This window comes from Pan paniscus, chromosome 7 (assembly GCF_029289425.2).
Source record: "Pan paniscus chromosome 7, NHGRI_mPanPan1-v2.0_pri, whole genome shotgun sequence".
Lineage (NCBI taxonomy): Eukaryota > Metazoa > Chordata > Mammalia > Primates > Hominidae > Pan > Pan paniscus.
This window is the reverse complement of record NC_073256.2, coordinates 114,507,541-114,526,039: the sequence shown is the minus strand read 5'-3', so window position 1 is coordinate 114,526,039 and position 18,499 is coordinate 114,507,541. Positions and strand designations below refer to the sequence as shown.

The window sequence follows — 18,499 nt, the reverse complement described above, 5'->3', positions numbered from 1 at the left end:
ATAATCATAACAATGGTAACCATGCCTAGAAAGCCCTGCCCTACATTAAAGACCCTCAAGAGCAGGAGGTTGGAAAAGGAGAGATATAGGAAACACGAAAAGGCATCAAGTCTGCTCTGAAAAAGCTGTCACTCAGCCTGAGTGTGTGATCCTGACAGGGAAGCACCAGGAAGCCTGGCAGGTCTCAGTGAGTGATGGAGACCCCAGTCAGCACAGCTTCAGCAGAAAGGAATTTATTGCCTCTCATCCCCAAGGAAATCACAGCTGGCTCTAGTTTAGTGTCATCGGGACCCAGTCTTTCTCACTCAATCTCTTGGCTCCACTTTTCTCTCTGTTGACTTTATTCTCAGGCAAAAATCACCCCACTGTTTTTTCAATCCATCCCTGCAATAAAACAATGGCTCTCATTCCCAACAAGAGCCCTCGAACTGGGTCTTCGTGTGTCATACTGCTTGTGTTTCCTAAAGCCAACCACTGTGGCCAAGTGAATGTAGTATGTGAATTCATTCATTTATTCAGTACATAATTATTGAGCATCTACCATGCTCAATACTTTTCTAGGAGCTTAAGATATAGCAGTGAACAAAACAGATAAGTAAGTACATAAATAAAGAAATGTTAGACACTGATTCAAAGTCAGAAGTTTTGGGTGGAGGCCAGGACCCTGCTTCTTTAGCAAGCTCTCCCTGAGTCATGCCTGCTAATTAATCTATGGTCCATGCTGTGGAGAAGAACAGTGTAAAGAACCCACTCCAAAGAGCCAGGGAGCAGTGTCCAGCTGCAAGTCCCCCTTTCTTCTGTCAGAGAAGTTTGCAGAAGTGAACACAGTGGGTAGACACCCCAGTGATAGCTATGGGATGGATGGGAAGGAAGTCTGCTTGGATAAAGGGCAGGAGTAGGCACCTTAATTGTTCAAGACATCATTTCCCACCCTAGAGCACCCCATTGCCTCCCAAGCTGAAACTCATGTATTTCCTGCAAATACCAAAATGAGGATTTGTTTCTTTTCTCTCTTTCCAACTTAAATATTTGTAAAGACTCAGTCTATGTGGGAACTAATTGTTTTGTGCTCTAAATGCAAGTCTGCATGTTTAGGGCTCAATATTAATTTATGATGATTGGTTATTATTCCACTAGCTGTCCCCCTCTTTCCTGCTACCCTTCCCTTCCAAATGGCCTGTTGTATCTTGTTTCTCTTCTGAACCCCAAAAGACAAAGACTTGTGGAAAGTGTTTCTGTGTGTGGAGGCCTAGAGGCTTGTTTCTTAGAAGCAGGGAGAGAGAGATGCTTTGAAATCTGGTTTTACAATCCTCTCAGTTTTACCAGTTACCTCTTATGAAACCAAAGCTGGGACTGAGCAGCATAGATAGGCTTCCAGAGCCTTTCATGTGCAAATGTCCTGAGGCTATTTCTGTCAGCTTCCTTTCCTCCTCCTTCTGTTCGTTTTCCCAGGAAATCTTTGCTGTGTGACCTCCTTTTCCTTTGAACTTTCTATCTTGCATTTCCGCCTTTGGTCACTAACTTTCCCTTCTCTGATGGTCAGAAACGGGGGCCTTGTGCTTTGTACCTAGAGGTGCTCTAGAGATGTCTACCCAGCAAATGAGCGATTGCTACAATTGAGTGTGGGGGCTGGGAGGAAAAGATAATTGTAATGGAAGGCACAAGAGGAAGGCAGGGAAGGAAACACGCAAGTAAGCAAACACTTTCATAGAATTATATTTAAAGGAGGCAACTGGTGTGATACCTTCTGGAGAATAGGGCAGGGCGGGGTTAGAACCACTCCTTTAGAATGTTGCTTCTGAATCATTCACAGATCGCTCACTTAATTGGAAATGTAGATTAAAAGTGGAGACTTAGAACTATGAGGAGGCAGATAGAAATGCCTCAGAGATCGTCCTCTCTGGGCTCATGGTACAAAAGAGGAAAAGTGAGGCCAGCAAGAGTGGGTGACTTGACCAAGATCAGCCAGGACCTTTCAATGACAAAGCATAACAAGTCATAGGTTTCATGCGCGTCCGTGTGAAGAGACCACCAAACAGGCTTTGTGTGAGCAACATGGCTGTTTATTTCACCTGGGTGCAGGTGGGCTGAGTCCGAAAAGAGAGTCAGGGAAGGGAGATAGGGGTGGGGCCGTTTTACAGGATTTGGGAAGGTAATGGAAAATTACAGTCAAAGGGGGTTGTTCTCTGGTGGGCAGGGGTGGGGGGGGGCGGTCACAAGGTGCTCAGTTGGGGAGCTTCTGAGCCAGGAGAAGGAAATTCACAGGGTTAATCACTCAGTTAAGGTGGGGCAGGAACAAATCACAATGGTGGAATGTCATCAGTTAAGGCGGGGCAGGGCCTTTTCACTTCTTTTGTGATTCTTCAGTTACTTCAGGCCATCTGGGTGTATATACGTGCAAGTCACAGGGGATGCGATGGCCTGGCCTGGGCTCAGAGGCCTGACATTCCTGCCTTCTTATATTAATAAGAAAAATAAAACAAAATAGTGTTGAAGTCTTGGGGCAGTGAAAATTTTTGGGGGGTGGTATGGAGAGAGAATGGGCGATGTTTCTCAGGGCTGCTTCAAGTGGGATCAGGGGCGGCCTGGGAACCTAAAGTGGGAGAGATTAAGCTGAAGGAAGTTTTTGTGGTTAAGGGGTCATATTGTGGGGTTGTTAGAAAAAACATTTGTCGTGTAGAATTATGGGTGATGGCCTGGATATGGTTTTGTATGAATTGAAAAGCTAAATGGAAAAGGTCTAAGAATTGGGAGGACCCAGGACATCTGATTAGAGAGTGCCTAAGGAGATTCAGCATAGTCCTGCCAGCAAAGATTATTTATTTACTTCAAGAGTTAAGAGTGGCAGTTTGGGGATAGCATCAGGAGATATCAGCTGTGATGGCTTGGAGAAACAGTGTAAACTGGCAGTGTAAACAAGAGCAGGGTGTGTATGAGTAGTTGAGAACGGTGAATAGGAGTATGACTAGACAGAAAATAGTAGGGATGACAAGTTTTTTGGGGCACAGTCTAAGTTGGTCTGGTGTCTGGAATGAGACTGGGGCCTAATAAAAAGGAGAGTATATACAGGAGCTTAAATGGGCTGTACCTTGTAGGATTCTGAGGACAGGTCTGACTTCTGAGAAAGGAAAGTGGTAAAAGTATTGTCCAGTCCTTTTTAAGTTGGTGGCTGAGCTTGGTGAGGTGTGTTTTTAATAGACCATTAGTCTGTCACTGAATACTAGAGCCTGAAAAACTGCTTGGCTGATTTGAGTAATAAAGGCTGGTTTGTTATCAGACTGTATAGAGGTGGGAAGGCTAAACTGAGGAATTATGTCTGACAGAAGGGAAGAAGAAATGACTGCGGTGGCCTTCTCAGACCCTGTAGGAAAGGCCTCTACTTATCTAGTGAAAATGTCTACTTAGACTAAGAGGTATTTTAGTTTTTGTGACTCAGGGCATGTTGAGTAAAGCTAATTTGCCAGTCCTGGGAGGGGGCAAATCCTTGAGCTTGATGTGTAGGGAAGGGAGGGGGCCTGAATAATCCTTCAGGAGTAGTAGAATAGCAGATAGAATAGCAGATGGAACACTGAGAAGTTATTTCCTTGAGGATAGATTTCTATGATGGAAAGAAAATGAGAGGTTTTAAGAGGCGGGCTAGTGGCTTGTACTATAGCATAGCCTGCCTTTGCTGGTGTGTGGCGATTAGGCCTGGTGGAACTGCCATCAATAAATCAAGCGTGATCAGGGTGAGGAGCAGGAAAGAAGGAAATATGGGGAAATGGGGTGAATGTCAGGTGGATCAGAGAGATACAGTGATGGGAGTCAGATGTGGTATCAGGAATAATGCGGGAGGCCAGATTGAAGTCCGGGCCAGGAACAATGGTAATTGTGGGACTTAACAAAGAGTGAATACAGCTGAAGGAGCTGGGGAGCAGAAAATATATGCGTCAGGTATGAGGAAGAAAATAGATTTTGGAAGTTATGAGAACTGTAGAGAGTGAGTTGAGCATAGTTTGTGATTTTTAGGGCCTCTAAAAATATTAAAACAGCAGCAGCTGCTGCACGCAGACATGAGGGCTAGGCTAAAACAGTAAGGTCAAGTTGTTTGGACAGAAAGGCTACAGGGTGCGGTCCTGGCTCTTGTGTAAGAATTCTGACTGCACTAACCATGCCTAGGAAGGAAAGGAGTTGTTGTTTTGTAAGGGATTGAGGTTTGGGAGATTAATCGGACATGATCAGCAGGGAGAGCATGTGTGTTTTTATGAGAATTATGCCAAGATAGGTAACAGATGAGGACGAAATTTGGGCTTGACTGAAGTAATGGGGTCTGTCTGTGAAGCCTTGCAGCAGTACAGCCCAGGTAATTTGCTGAGCCTAACGGGTGTCAGGGTCAGTCTAAGTGAAAGCAAAGAGAGGCTGGGATGAAGGGTGCAAAGGAATAGTAAAAAAAGCATGTTTGAGATCCAGAACAGAATAATGGGTAGTAGAGGGAGGTATTGAGGATAGGAGAGTATATGGGTTTGGCACCATGGGGTGGATAGGCGAAACAATTTTGTGGATAAGGCGCAGATTCTGAATAACTTGTAAGGCTTGTCTGGTTTTAGGACAGGTAAAATGGGGGAATGGTAAGGAGAGTTTATAGGCTTTAAAAGGCCATGCTATAGCAGGTGAGTGATAACAGGCTTTAATCCTTTTAAAGCGTGCTGTGGGATGGGATCTTGACATTGAGCGGGGTAAGGGTGATTAGGTTTTAATGAGATGGTAAGGGGTGCATGATCGGTTGCCAAGGAGGGAGTAGACGTACCTTATACTTGTGTGTTAAGGTTGGGGGATACAAGAGGAGGACGCAAAGGAGGCTTTGGATTGGGGAGAAGGGCAGCAATGAGATATAGCTGTAGTCCAGGAATAGTCAGGGAAGCAGATAATTTAGTTAAAGTGTCTCAGCCTAATAAGGGAACTGGGCAGGTGGGGATAACTGAAAAGGAGTGCTTAAAAGAGTATTGTCTAAGTTGGCACCAGAGTTGGGGAGTTTTAAGAGGTTTAGAAGCCTGGTGGTCAATACCCACAACAGTTATGGAGGCAAGGGAAACAGGCCATTGAAAAGAAGGTAATTTGGAGTGGGTAGCCTCCGTATTGATTAAGAAGGGGACGGGCTTACCTTCCACTGTGAGAGTTACCTAAAGCTCAGCGTCCATGATGGGTTAGGGGGCTTCCGAGGCAATTGGGCAGTGTCAGTCTTCAGCCGCTAAGCCGAGAAGATCTGGGAAGGAGTCAGAGAGCCTTGGGCCAGAGTTCCAGGGGCTCTGGGAGTGGCTGCCAGGTGAGTTGAACAGTCCGATTTTCAGTGGGGTCCCACAGAGATGGGACGCGGCTTAGGAGGAATCCCAGGCTGCGGGCATTCCTTGGCCCAGTGGCCAGATTTCTGGCACATGTAGCAAGCTCCTGGGGGAGGAGGTTCTGGAGGAACGCCTGGCTGCTGCGGTTCAGGCGTTTGGAAGTTCTTGTGTGCTGGAGATGTGGCTGGGGTTTGTCTCACAGTGGAGGCAAGGAATTGCAACTTTTTTCTATTATTGTACACCTTGAAGGTGAGGTTAATTAAGCCCCGTTGTGGGGTTTGAGGGCCAGATTCTAATTTTTGGAGTTTTATTTAATGTCCAGAGCAGATTGGGTACTAAAATGTATATTGAGAATAAGACGGCCTTTTGACCTTTTAGGGTCTAAGGCTGTAAAGCGTTTCAGGGTTGCTGCCAAACGAGCCATGAACTGGGCTGGATTTTTATATTTGATGAAAAACAGCCTAAACACTATCTGATTTGGGATAAAGAAAAAGGAGCATTAACCTTGACTATGCCTTTAGCTCCAGACACCTTTTTAAGAATAAATTGCTGGGCAGGTGGGGAAGGCTAGTTACGGAACAAAACTGTAAGCTGGACCAGGTGTGAGGAGGGGAGGCGATAAAAAGATTATAGGGTGGAGGAGTGGAGGCTGAGGAAGAATTGGGACCTAGCTCAGCCTGGCGAGGAGGGGAGAGGTCAGATGGGTCTGTAGAAAAGGAAGATTAGAAAGACTCAGCAACGCTTGGGGTTGGGACTGAGGGGACAGGCGGGAGGGAAAGAAGGAAGATTTGGGACGAGTTGCACTGGGCACAGAGACTAGGAAGGGACTGATGTGTAAAAGAATGCCTGGACGTCAGGCACCTCAGACCATTTGCCCATTTTACGACAAGAATTATTTAGACCTTGTAGGATGGAAAAATGGAAAGTGCCGTTTTCCGGCTATTTGGAACTACTGTCGAGTTTGTATTGGGGTCAAGCGGCATTTTTTTTAGGTCAGGTGTGAGTTGAAGAGGTTTTAAGTTCTTGAGAACACAGGCTAAGGGAGAAGAAGGAGGAATGGAGGGTGGAAGGTTGCCCATAGTGAAGGAGGCAAACCCAGAGAAAAGAGAGTGTAGAGACACGGAGGGAAGGGTTTTGGGGGTTCTTACCCTCCAGAAAAGCGGGAAGAGGGGCTGGGGCATGGAAATAAGGGATTGGCGCACAGAGATAAGAGGTTGGGGTGCGGAAATAAGGGATTGGGGGTTCTTGCCCCCTAGAAAAGTGGGACTTGCCGCTAAGGGTGAAGGAGAAGGGGTTGAGGGGTACTTGCCCCTCCCCCAGAAAAGCAGAGAAGGGGTAGAGACACAGAAGGGGTTGGGGTACTTGCCCCTCCCCCAGAAAAGCGGGACTTGCTGCTAAGGGTGAAGGAGAAGGGGTTGAGGGGTACTTGCCCCTCCCCTAGAAAAGCAGAGAAGGGGTAGAGACGTGGAGAGAAGGGATTGGGGTACTTGCCCCTCCCCCAGAAAAGCGGGACTTGCCGCTAAGGGTGGAAGACCAAGGCAGGCGTCCCTGCGTTGTCTGACACCTTTGAAACGTGGGTGAATAATCAGAGAGGCGTCCCTGCAATGATTAAACACCATGGGAAGGCTGCCTTCCCAGTCCGTGACTGGCACCAGAGTTTTGGGTCGACGAATAAAACGTGTCTCCTTTGTCTCTACCAGAAAATGAAAGGAATTGAAATTAAGAGAAGGGAGAGATTGAAGTGTGGCACCAAGATTGAAAGGAGAAAGAGGTTGAGGGATAGTGAGGGAGGTTGGAGAAGAGAGTAAAAAGATGCCGCTTACCGGATTTGAAATTGGTGAGATGTTTCTTGGGCTGGTCGGTCTGAGGACCTGAGGTCGTAGGTGGATCTTTCTCACGGAGCAAAGAGCAGGAGGACAGGGGATTGATCTCCTAAGGGAGGTCCCCTGATCCACCAAATTTCATGCACGTCCATGTGAAGAGACCACCAAACAGGCTTTGTGTGAGCAACATGGCTGTTTGTTTCACCTGGGTGCAGGTGGGCTGAGTCTGAAAAGAGAGTCAGCAAAGGGAGATAGGGGTGGGGCCGTTTTATAGGATTTGGGAAGGTAATGGAAAATTACAGTCAAAGAGGGTTGTTCTCTGGTGGGCAAGGGTGGAGGGTCACAAGGTGCTCAGTGGGGGAGCTTCTAAGCCAGGAGAAGGAAATTCACAGGGTTAATCACTCAGTTAAGGTGGGGCAGGAACAAATCACAATGGTGGAATGTCATCAGTTAAGGCGGGGCAGGGCCTTTTTACTTCTTTTGTGATTCTTCAGTTACTTCAGGCCATCTGGGCGCATACGTGCAAGTCACAGGGGATGCGATGGCTTGGCTTGGGCTCAGAGGCCTGACAATAGGCAGAAGCCAGGGTGGCCGAGGAAGCTAAGTTTCATCCAGGATCACAGTTCTTAGCCTAAGTCATATCATAAAGAAAAAGTTGATATCCTGTGATCATTTATGGAGAAAGAATGTTATAAACTGAATTTTGACTTTTCTCACAAATTCTTCCTTGTGTGGCAAGACCAATGAGTATGCTCGTATTGTGTGGGCAGTTCCACTTTTAGAGGAGAATATTTGAAAATAATATGGCAGCTCCTGACTGGTGTTTTCTGGTTCTCTCAGGTCTTGCATTTTCTCTTTTTAAAATAGCATCCTAAATAGAATTTGAATCCTAACTTTATAAAAAATAATAATAAAATAAAAAGAGGAAATATTAATTCAAATCATGTCATGTCCCACTTTCAACCCTCCAATCCAAAGTCTTAGCAAGGCTTATAAGGGCCTACCTGGTCTGCCCTGCCCACTTCTGACTTCCTCTCACTATTACTGGCTTTATTCTTTCTAAGATGAAGTTAGGCATTTAAATTCATCAAATCTGAGGAAGTGGCTTATCTGTTTCTGTATGTAAGAAATTATCTCCCTTTTTTGTTAAACAGTCAGATGAATTGTCAGTATTAATGCCTGGACTATGAGATCGGAATCCGAATGAAATAGCCTAGGGAGGCAGGGAAAGAAATACAGTGAGGCATTCATTTAAAAAATATTCATTTGACCTTATGTACTAAGGTGAATGTGGGTAGAAGTTCCTGAAGCCAAGTTCAGATGTGACTTCCTTTCCTAAAGAGGCCCAATTAAGATCATATATCAGGTTGGCTCCTTCATTTCCATGTGAAAAGGCACAGTTACGGATGTAGCGGATTGTTTGCATGGCAAATTATAAGGAAATGTTTCTTCCTTCTGCCATCAAGACACTGTTTCAGCCATTTCCACATTAATTTTGTAGGCTGGAAAGCTCTTGTTGCCATTAATTATATCTGGGCAAAACTGGATTGAGTGGAGATAAGTTGACAATAAAATAGGATGAGGCAGAAAATCTTGCAGAGTATCTCACCAGTTGAAAGAGCAGGGAAAGGACAAGTTTGAAATTATCTGTGCAAAGAATCCAGCTCCTTGCTGAATCTCCACTTTCTCCATGTCTTGCAGGTGATGTGTGGTTCCTAAGGGACTTCTGTCACTGTGCTTGCCCGAGGTGCAGTTATAAAACCAGCTCTCTTGCTTTGTGCTGCATTTAGCCCAGCCAGGTTGGCAAAAGTTCGTAAAAGTGACCCCATTTTGTTCTCTCTCCCTTCAGATTTCAGTTTTGGCATAAGTTTTGGTTGGCAAATTGCATTCTACAATGAAAATGTTTTCTTACATTTAACCCTAAGTTGGCTTGAGATGGGCATAACCAGTCCTGATACAGAAGGAAATAGTTAGGATATTAGGTCCTAGATTGCAAGCAAACTCAGTCCCACATCAGAGCCCAAGGAATGAAGCATCATACCTCAAAAGGCGCCCTAGACTTGAGCCCTCTAGACTAGCAGAGCAGATGCTCATGACTCTTAGAAACTTCTGGGTTGAAAAAGAAATTTCAAATTCTTGGAAGCAACCTTCCCCCTACTTTTTCACAACAAATCCCTGACATAAACACAAAAGATAAACATCTACTTAGCTATAGAAGAGTGGAGTTGTTATATAAGAATAGCTGTATGAGTTTAAAAGATGGGCTAATAAATTTGAAGGACAAAATTGAAGTCAGAAGAACTAGAAAGATGCAGATTACATTTTTTTCTGAAACATATCGTAGGGTGAAAAATAAAATAAGACAAGTGTTTTGGGCTGAAATATGCTAAGGACTTGCTGAACCCAAGCTCTGCATAAAAGCAGTTCAAGATGCTTATGTATGTGAATATGTACATCACTCTTTTTTTCTTTCTCTAAACCTGCTGCTGGAATCCATCATCCTGTCCTTTTTCATAACCTTCTCTGCAGGACAGATAGTCTCTCCCAACTGAGGCTCCATTTGCCTTGCCAAATCCCATTCTGAAAATTCAGCTTTCCAAATGGCAGCTTTAAGGCGACACAAACAAGGCTGAAAACTAGAGAGCAACCTAAAGGAACAGTTTGAGTTAGGAAGTTAAAGAGAATCTGAGAAGCCCTGTGGAGTGAGCTCATATTTCCTGAGGATCCTGCTGGCTTGTGCCAGTTGAGGTGACCGGTCTCTCCAGATGGGATGTGTGACTTTGCGCACTGGGCTGTAATTGCCCGTGACAACTGTAGCCTAGTTACTGCACCAAGAAAAAGAGATATACTAACAATAGCAGCACCCAGAAACTCATACTGCTGGAAGCAGATGTCCTATTAAAACTGTAATTGTCTCCATTAGAGAAATTCTTCCTCATGTTCTCATTCTTTGTTTCATATATCTTTTTTCAATAGTCTTTCTCTACCATTTCCCCCAAATATCCTGGTGTCTCTTGTGGAAGAGAAGCAAAGTTTCTTTAACCTTGACTGACTTAACCTAACCTTGACTCCTCTTACTGTTTGGGTGCATAAGAAGTATTTTTCTTATGCGTTTCTCATCATAGAGGCCCTTGTCTTGGGCATTACCTTTTGCATTCATTTACCCATATACCCATCTGTCTACCCATCCATCCATCCATCCATCCACTCATCCACCCATCCATCCATCCATTCATCCATCTTCCAATATTCATATATTTTCTGAACCCAATAAGAACATTCATTATTTTTGCCTGCCTGGAGCTGTTTCCTCTTCCTTTGGGCCAGTGTTCTCTTTCATGTTAAATCCATGTGGTTCAAGTGGGATTGACCACAGCACCTAGCACCAAGAATGGACACATCACCCACACCAGGCCACTGCTCTACCCCAGTGACTGGATTGATTAGGGAAACCAAAGCCACTCCAACTCCTTGGTTTGTGGTTAGAATTCTTGGGGAAGAGAATGTCTCTCATAGAGCTGGGATTGCCAGACTTTGGGAATGTCAGCTTCAAGTTGCCAACAGCCACGAGAGAAAAGTGAGACCAATAAGAAGAGACAGAACTGAGAGATGGCAAGAGGGCAGTCAAATCCTGACTTCCTGATTGAGCTCCTGTATCCAACTGTTTCAGTTCTAGCTCTAGAAATTTTCAAGCTTGTGGAGTTAAGTATTCCTTTTCAATTAAGTCATTTTGAGTTGAGTTTCTGTCACTCATAGTTAAAAGAGTTATGTCTACTGTATGCCAGGTAGCCGAGACAAACCAATGAGAGAGCCCAAACAGCCTAGCAGAGTGGTTAAGAGTGTGAACTTTGTCACCAGCCTTTGAATTCTGGCTCCACTGTTGACAAAGCACACAAGCTCAAAGTTCCTTTGTACCTCCATCTACTCATCTATAAAATGGTGAAGATATAAATAATACCTACTTCATAGGTTTTTGTGAGGATAAGCTAATTCATCTAGAGTGGTTAGCATGGTGCCTGGTCTGTAGTGGGCATTCACTAAATGTGACTTGTAGGCAAATTGTGGTCAGCAGTGCCCAGAAGCAATGAACAAGACCAAGCCTATAATAATACTCTCAAAAATCTGCTTTTTTAGCTTTCTCCTCCTCTCTATCCCACTGTGGTAGGTTGTACAGATTCCCAATTTATAACCATGGTCACTGTAAGCATTGGTATTGTTTGCCTCCATGGCATAGCTCAGGAAAAGCACACTAATATACCACCTCTCTTTACCCACCTAATGATGGGTGGGTAAAGCAAATGATGAAGGCTGGACATGTCTGGTGAGAAGTTAGCTCAAAGTACATGAAATGATAGTCTACAAATACACTATCAAGCAAGCTATCCCAGAAGGGCTCATTAAAAGGCAGATTAAAATTTGCAAATAGCAAGGTTATTAAGTCAATTTAAAACACAAAGTGAGACACAAGAGGAGAGAGACGGGGTAAGTTAATGCACTTAGGATCAGACACAAGTGGAGTGGAAGGACCCCACTGTGCAGGAAAGGGTTAACTCAGTGGGTCTGGGGTGTTCAAACCTGTACATCCCAAAGAAAGGACTGGCCCTTGGACTAGTTCAGGGAGATAATTCCTGAGCCTTTGGAATATCCTTACTGATAAGAGTGCTACTGTTTGCCCAGTGCCCTGGGCCATACCAGATAGTTTATGCTAAAAATGTGATTTAGGTGGTAGACTTGGGCCATATGCTATCAGTTTGACCTCTAGGGGGCAGCGGGGGCCTAGGGTTTGAGTAGCTAAGATAAGCTACATGGGCACTCTATGCCTATATGGCTGAACTCCAGTAAGAACCCAGGACACTAAGTTTAAAGCATGGTTAAATTTCCTGGTTGGCAGTACTTTGTATGTAGTATCACACATCATTTCTGGGAGAATTAAGTGTTGTTCATACAACCCCATTGGGAGAGGACAACTAGAAGCTTGGACCTTGTCTTTCCTGGACTCCACCCTTTGCATATTTTCCTTTGCCAAGTTTCATCTATAGCCTTTGCTATAATAAACTGTAACCATGAGTATAACTGCTTTTCTGATTTTTGTGAGTCCTTCCAGAAAATCATTGAACATGAGGGTGGCCTTGGGAATCCCTGATATAGATAGATAGGGATGGATTTGCTGGGTTGATATCACATCCCTGTTCTACTAGAGATATAAGGACAAGTATGCCTGGTGACAGCTATAGCTTGCCAGTTAGCAAGATGAGCAGCCATAAGTTCTATTTGTTTTTGGGGGCAGAGGACACATTGGACCAGAAAGATATAGCCAATAGGTTGCCAAATTAGGAGATCATGTATATAAAATGCTCATGTCTATTTGGTACCTCTCAGTGTTTAGCCTTATGTCTAAATGTCTATCTAGTACGTTACAAATATTTAATACTCAACTGCATCATAAATATTAGCTATTTCTCGGTCCTTTCATCCTACTCAATCTGGGTATAACACACACGTTCTACTTGCTGTCTGCTTATCTTATGCTTAACACATCCCATAAATTCTGCCTACAAGAATCAAACTTTTTGCTAAGTGGCTACTTATTTATACTTTCACATCTTAAGATTGTTTGCCTATATTTTGTGAACTATGAGCTGATTTATTTAATAGACTGAAAAAAGCATGAACATTACAGGCCTGAGAGGTGAGTTAGGGGAGAAGAGTCATGACTATATCACTGCTATGGTTTGAATGTTTGTGTCCCCTCCAAAATTCATATGTTGAAACTTAATCACCAATGTGACAGTGTTAAGAGGGGGCCTTTAGGAGGTGATTAAGTCATGAGAGTGGAGATCTAACGAATCAGATTAGGGCCCTTATAAAAGAGGCTTCATACAGTGTTCAGCCCTCTCGCCCTTCCATCTGCTATGTGAAGACACAGCAACAAGGCGCCGCCTTGAAAGCAGAGGGCAGCCCTCACTAGACGCCAATGCCAGGAAGCCTGGTTTTGGATTCCCTAGCCTCCAGAACTGCAAGAAATAAAGTTGTGTTCTTGATCAATTACTCTGTCTGTGGCATTTTGTGATGGCAGCACAGATGGACTAAGATAATCATTAAGTGCTTTAGTACTGCAAGTTCTTCAGTTCTGGAAGGTCATGGTGGTGAGGCCCAGCATACCCAAGTCCTGATTCCTGATGTCCCAGTAGCTGCCTTCCAAATTTTTTAGGTCTTATTCATTGTTTTTCCTACATAATGATAATAACAGCAATTAGTTATATAGAGTTACTATATTCCAGGCATCGTTCTAAACACTTTCCATAAATAATGGTTTTACAGGAACCAAATGGGGCAGGGGCATGTTTAATCTTATTTTTACAGAGAACATAAGATGGAGCTGGGTGCAGTAACTTGCCCAAGATCAACAGCAGAAGTGATGGTATACCAGGAACCAAACTCAGGCAAGCTGGCTCCAGAAACCAGACTGTTACCCACCGCATTCTGCTGACTTACAGAACAGTGACAGCTCCTCATTTGCATACCGCCTTGGCTGAACTCAAGTGGAAATGTCTTATAGACATTGCCAAATGTACAATATTTAAAAGCTAAAAATGCTTAAGCCGAATGTTAATAAGAAACTAAAGAGTGAAGAATAGAAATACATTAATTTTTATTAACCTGTGACAAGATCATCATTCAGTAAGATGTTATATAATTACCTTAATTGTCACATGGGCATGAAGAGCAGAAGTTCAAAATGGTAGAATTTCATCCAGTGCCAGCACAGCGAAGTAGATATTCTTAAAATATAATTCAATTTGAAGTTGTCATAAGAAAAATTTATTTATTGAAAATTTTCACAGATATTGAAAACATATAATAAAAATGAAATGTCAACACAAACAGCCACTTCAGATTTACCTGATATTTGTCACAGGGTTTATCTGCATACTTATTCACTCCAAAGTTGGGAAGACAAACAACAACAACACACAACAGGGCTCCTGGCCCCCACTTGTAGAGGGTGGGTGAGGTCAGGGGGTGTCACACTCAGTAACCCACAGGGAGAGACATTTTAACATTTCTTCCCTTAAGCTAAATACTTGTGAATACTTGTTACAATGGTTCTAATTTCCATTACAGGTAACTATTTGGGTTATTCTGTTGAGGCAGGGCAGAAGACAGGAAAAATGACCAAAGTTAAAGGACTGGAAGACAGAGGCTGGCTCTGCTCTCATTGTGTGGCCTTTTGTGAGTCTGTAGGCCTCAGTCTCACCATCTGCAGAACTGATAACCATACCCCTGTCCTGTGGAGTAATGAGCATTGTGGGAATCATGGAGCAAAGCAAAGTACTCTACACAGTGTCAAGCACATAGTAGGTGCTCAGTTAGTAACTGTGGAATCTGATGCTTATATATATTTCATCAAAATACCTCTTTTGGAGAAAAGTTCCTAAATTTTGCACATCCTGGATTCCTATTTGCCCTCAGAATGTTGGTGGAGGGTGGTGAATGGGTTGGAAATTGTGTTGCTGGCTCTAAACAAACTTTTCTTGACAAAATACAAACTTTGTTTTCAAGGGCTTCTAAACGAAATCTCATGCAGTTTCTTGGAAATCAAGAGTAGCTTTCATGAACATGTTTTAAGGCACAGCTGATTGCAGAATCATCTGGAATAGATGACATGGGGTGTAAGATCCTGTAATATGTTGTCTACACCTATTTGCCAATCCAGGTAGACCAAGGAGCCAGCCCTGGACAAAGTCTGGGGTTTCATCAAGATCTTAATTTTATAGAATAAGAGGTCTTGCTGAATCTCTCCAGCTCATCTTGCCTCTTCCTGCCTTCCCCTGCTACTTGTTAGTGAATCCCCATAGGCAATAATCCCTGAAGCTAATGAACCCAAACACAACAGGACCCCTGGTCCCCACATAAACCCAAACACTGCAAATGGTATTAGACACTCCCATTAAGCCCTTGTCCAGGAGAGGGCTGTTGCCACCCAACGCTGCCTCCTGATTAGCCTCTCACTGGGAATCACTGTAACTCCCTCAGCTTAGGCCAGGGAGTTCTCCTCGTAATTAACCTCTCTTTAGAGCTAATGGTTCTTACTGCTAGGCCTCTAACGTAGGGCAGCCAGCAATTCACCCTGAGGGCTTCTTTCCATGTATGAAACTAAAGCATTTTAAAAAAGTCTTTCTGCGGCAAATCAGCAGCCTAAAAGTTGCTTAGAAAGCTAATGGGAAAGGCTGTTATTACACTGAAGATGGTCCCACTGGACCTGTATTTGATTTCCTTGTTCTTCTTCCCTTTTATTTACTTTAACCAAAACAACAAACCATTTGAGTTTATCCCCATTTATACATGTTCTGTGACTGCGAACAAAACCCTCTCATATCCCTAGGAATACTTGACTGTGGGTTGCTGGAAGCTGGGATTTCGGAGAATTTCTAACCTGAGAGTGATGTTGTCCTTAGGAAGTCTTTGAAGATTGAGAAGCTATATTGCCCCCCTCTGCCTACAGGGACACACTTATTGAGGCTAGGGAAGAAGGCTTGCACCTTCCAACAGAAAACATGCTAACAAATTATCTCCACCAGAACTCTAAATAAATAAAGACAAAAACAAATGCATAAATGGACAAACAGAAATTCCCAAGACCCTGAAACAAGAATGAAAATGACGTGGTGTCTCCCCACTCTGTTTGTAAAAAAAAGTGGGTTTGGTGATCATCACACCAAGAGGAGCTGACATTTCTTGCCAATTGAGGACATGCCAGACACTGTTCTAAGCTTTTGAAAACTGTTTCCTCACAAAGTTCTAACATCAGCCTTGTGAGATAGATGCCATTAGTCCTGTTTTACAGACGAGGACACTAAGGCAAACACAGTGAAGGCCAGAAAGTGGTGGCACGTGGCTATGGGCTGGCTCCTGGCCATGCTCCGAGCCAAGCTCACCTGTCGGTGTGAGGACATCCTCCCTGGGTCCGCCACAGGTGACCTGCTGACCCGCCTAGTTGTATAAGGAAGTTGATGCTGTATATTTCTATTGCACAGCATTAAAGCTTCAGGAAATCTCTCCTTTCTAAGCCTACATCTCCAGTCTGTCCCTATTTGAGTCTCTTCTCAACCCAGTCAGTTTCCATATGCCAATCCTGCAGCCATGTCAAACCAGAGGGTAAGTGGGAAACAGCATCATCCAATGACTATGCTCTGGACACTTGCAAGGTGTGGGGCTCTGGGATGAAAACACCAAGGTCCTTAGACTTGAGGATGTCTTAGCCTGATGGTGGAGACACACAAGTAAACACAATTTCATTACATACAACAAATGTTATTTTTATAGGCACAAATAGAATTTAATTGATGGCAGGTACTATTCTTAGCACTTCTCATAGATTTTTCTCATTGAACCCTCACACCAATCCAATGAGTAGTTGTGGTAAATGATACTTTGCAGGCAAGGAAGTGGGGGCACTGAGAGGTTATGTGACTCACCTGTAAATGGCGGAGCCAGAGTTGTGAGTCCAGACAGTCTGGTCCCAGAGACTGTACATTTAACCAAGGTGCTCTGTGGCCTCTGTTCTGATAAAGGCAGGCACTGAGGACCTCGGGAGCATAGAGGAGCAACAACCAGCCCAGCCTGGAGGCACCAGCAGGGAAGGGCCTTTCCAGACAAGAGGGCTCCCGAGCTGCGTGAAGTGGAGGAGAAACACTTGACCCTGTGATGCAACGCTGTAAGTAGGTGGGCAAGCTACATGAAAAGGGAGATCTTTTCACCTCTGCCAGCCCATAGACCACACTAGTCCGTGACTTAACAGGACATGGGTTGGATAAAGCAAAACGTGTTGCTGGCGCATCAGAGTCCATGCTGTGGTCAGAAGCAATAGGCTGGACGTGCACACAGCAACACAGATAGATTTTATGAACATAACACCGGGTGACAAAAGGAAGACATACAGTAGGACCTGTAGCCCAGTGTCATGTATGTAAATGAATAATGCATGCACACAAAACAATATATATTGACACATTATGTAAGAACACATAAAAATAAAATGATTCCTATCAAACAAAGTAGGATGGTTGCCTTTGGGGATGGGAGGAGAATGGGAATGGAAAATAGAAATAGGATGAAATAAAGCAAGAGATGCATTGGAATGACAGCTTGCTGTGAACTGATGAGAATGATTAAGTCAACCTTAGTCCCTGAGGGACTCAGGAGGGAGAGAAAGAAGAGGACCCCTATGAGTGACCGTTAAGCACTCTTTTGCTAGGACTTGTCCCTATCCACTTCCACAGGGCTTAGCAGGAGCACCTAGTTGCCATCTACAGTGTGCGACCATCCCCTTCTCATGGCTGGTTGGTCAAGGAGTGGGCACCTAAGTCAAGCTCAGCCAATCAGTTCCCTCCCTGTTATAGAAAGCTTTATTACCTTCCATTGCTGGGGCACTGAAACTGAGGGTTAAGGGGAAACAGGAGCCTAACTGATTCAAATTCAGTCTCCATCACTAGTCCCACAACTTTGGGCACGTTGCTTAGCCCCTAAGTAATTGAGGTTTCTTATCTATAAAATGGGAAAATATAATAGCTGACTTAAAGGATTGTGTGAGGATTTGTTGAGTGATGAAATGCAGGTATAGTGCTTAAAACAGTGCTTGCCACACAACAGGGTCTCCATAAATATCTGCCATGGCTTTCCTGAGAGCTTGGGAACTGGGAGAATAAAGGGCTTTATCTGGAATCTGGATGGCTGATCAGTATGACAAGGAGTAAGTCACTTTCGATTGCACTGGAGCAGTCTCATTGTTTTATCCCCATGAGCCATAGGAATATCAGCATTTTATGTAATATTTGTGAGGTGAAGCAGGTTGAAAAGCACTGCTGAGCAGGCAGCAGTCTCCAGTTCGATTCCTGAAGCCTCAGCCTCACTATATCCGAGACCTTGAGTTCACGTGATACCTCAGTATCTCCTCTTTCTTATGGAGTTAGTTTAAATGTATTTTGTCTCTTACCTATAGAGTCCTGATTACGAGGGTCATAATGACAGAGAAAACCGTAAAGTATCAGCCTCTTAGTTCATCTCTGCACATGGTAATTTTCATGGTGTTTTCTACCTGGTGAGAGTCATCCTCAAGAGCTGATTACTTAGTTAACAATTGTTGAAAAACAAGTACAGGCCGGGCACGGTGGCTCACGCCTGTAATCCCAGCACTTTGGGAGGCCGGGGCGGGCAGATCACGAGGTCAGCAGATTGAGACCATCCTGGCTAACATGGTGAAACCCCGTCTCTACTAAAAATGCAAAAAAAAAAAAAAAAAAAAATTAGCCGGGCGTGGTGGCAGGCACCTGTGGTCCCAGCTACTTGGGAGGCTGA

At 44.1% G+C, this 18,499-nt stretch overlaps 2 protein-coding genes across 8 annotated transcripts in view; one reads left to right on the top strand and one right to left on the bottom strand.

The window, feature by feature from the left end:
- CPQ (carboxypeptidase Q) overlaps positions 1–18,499 on the bottom strand; it is a 625,632-nt gene that overhangs the window by 70,782 nt on the left and 536,351 nt on the right. Inside the window, exon 8 of one of the 5 annotated variants that reach the window (XM_063606861.1) lies at positions 13,843–13,923. The exons of the other annotated variants lie outside the window; for them this stretch is intronic. Coding sequence (XP_063462931.1) covers positions 13,892–13,923 — 32 coding nt within the window. The 3' untranslated portion in view covers positions 13,843–13,891. The remainder of the gene's footprint in view (positions 1–13,842; positions 13,924–18,499) is intronic. 5 annotated transcript variants of the gene reach the window in all.
- The window catches only part of TSPYL5 (TSPY like 5), a 347,974-nt gene that overhangs the window by 102,496 nt on the left and 226,979 nt on the right, over positions 1–18,499 (top strand). The window lies entirely within an intron of this gene.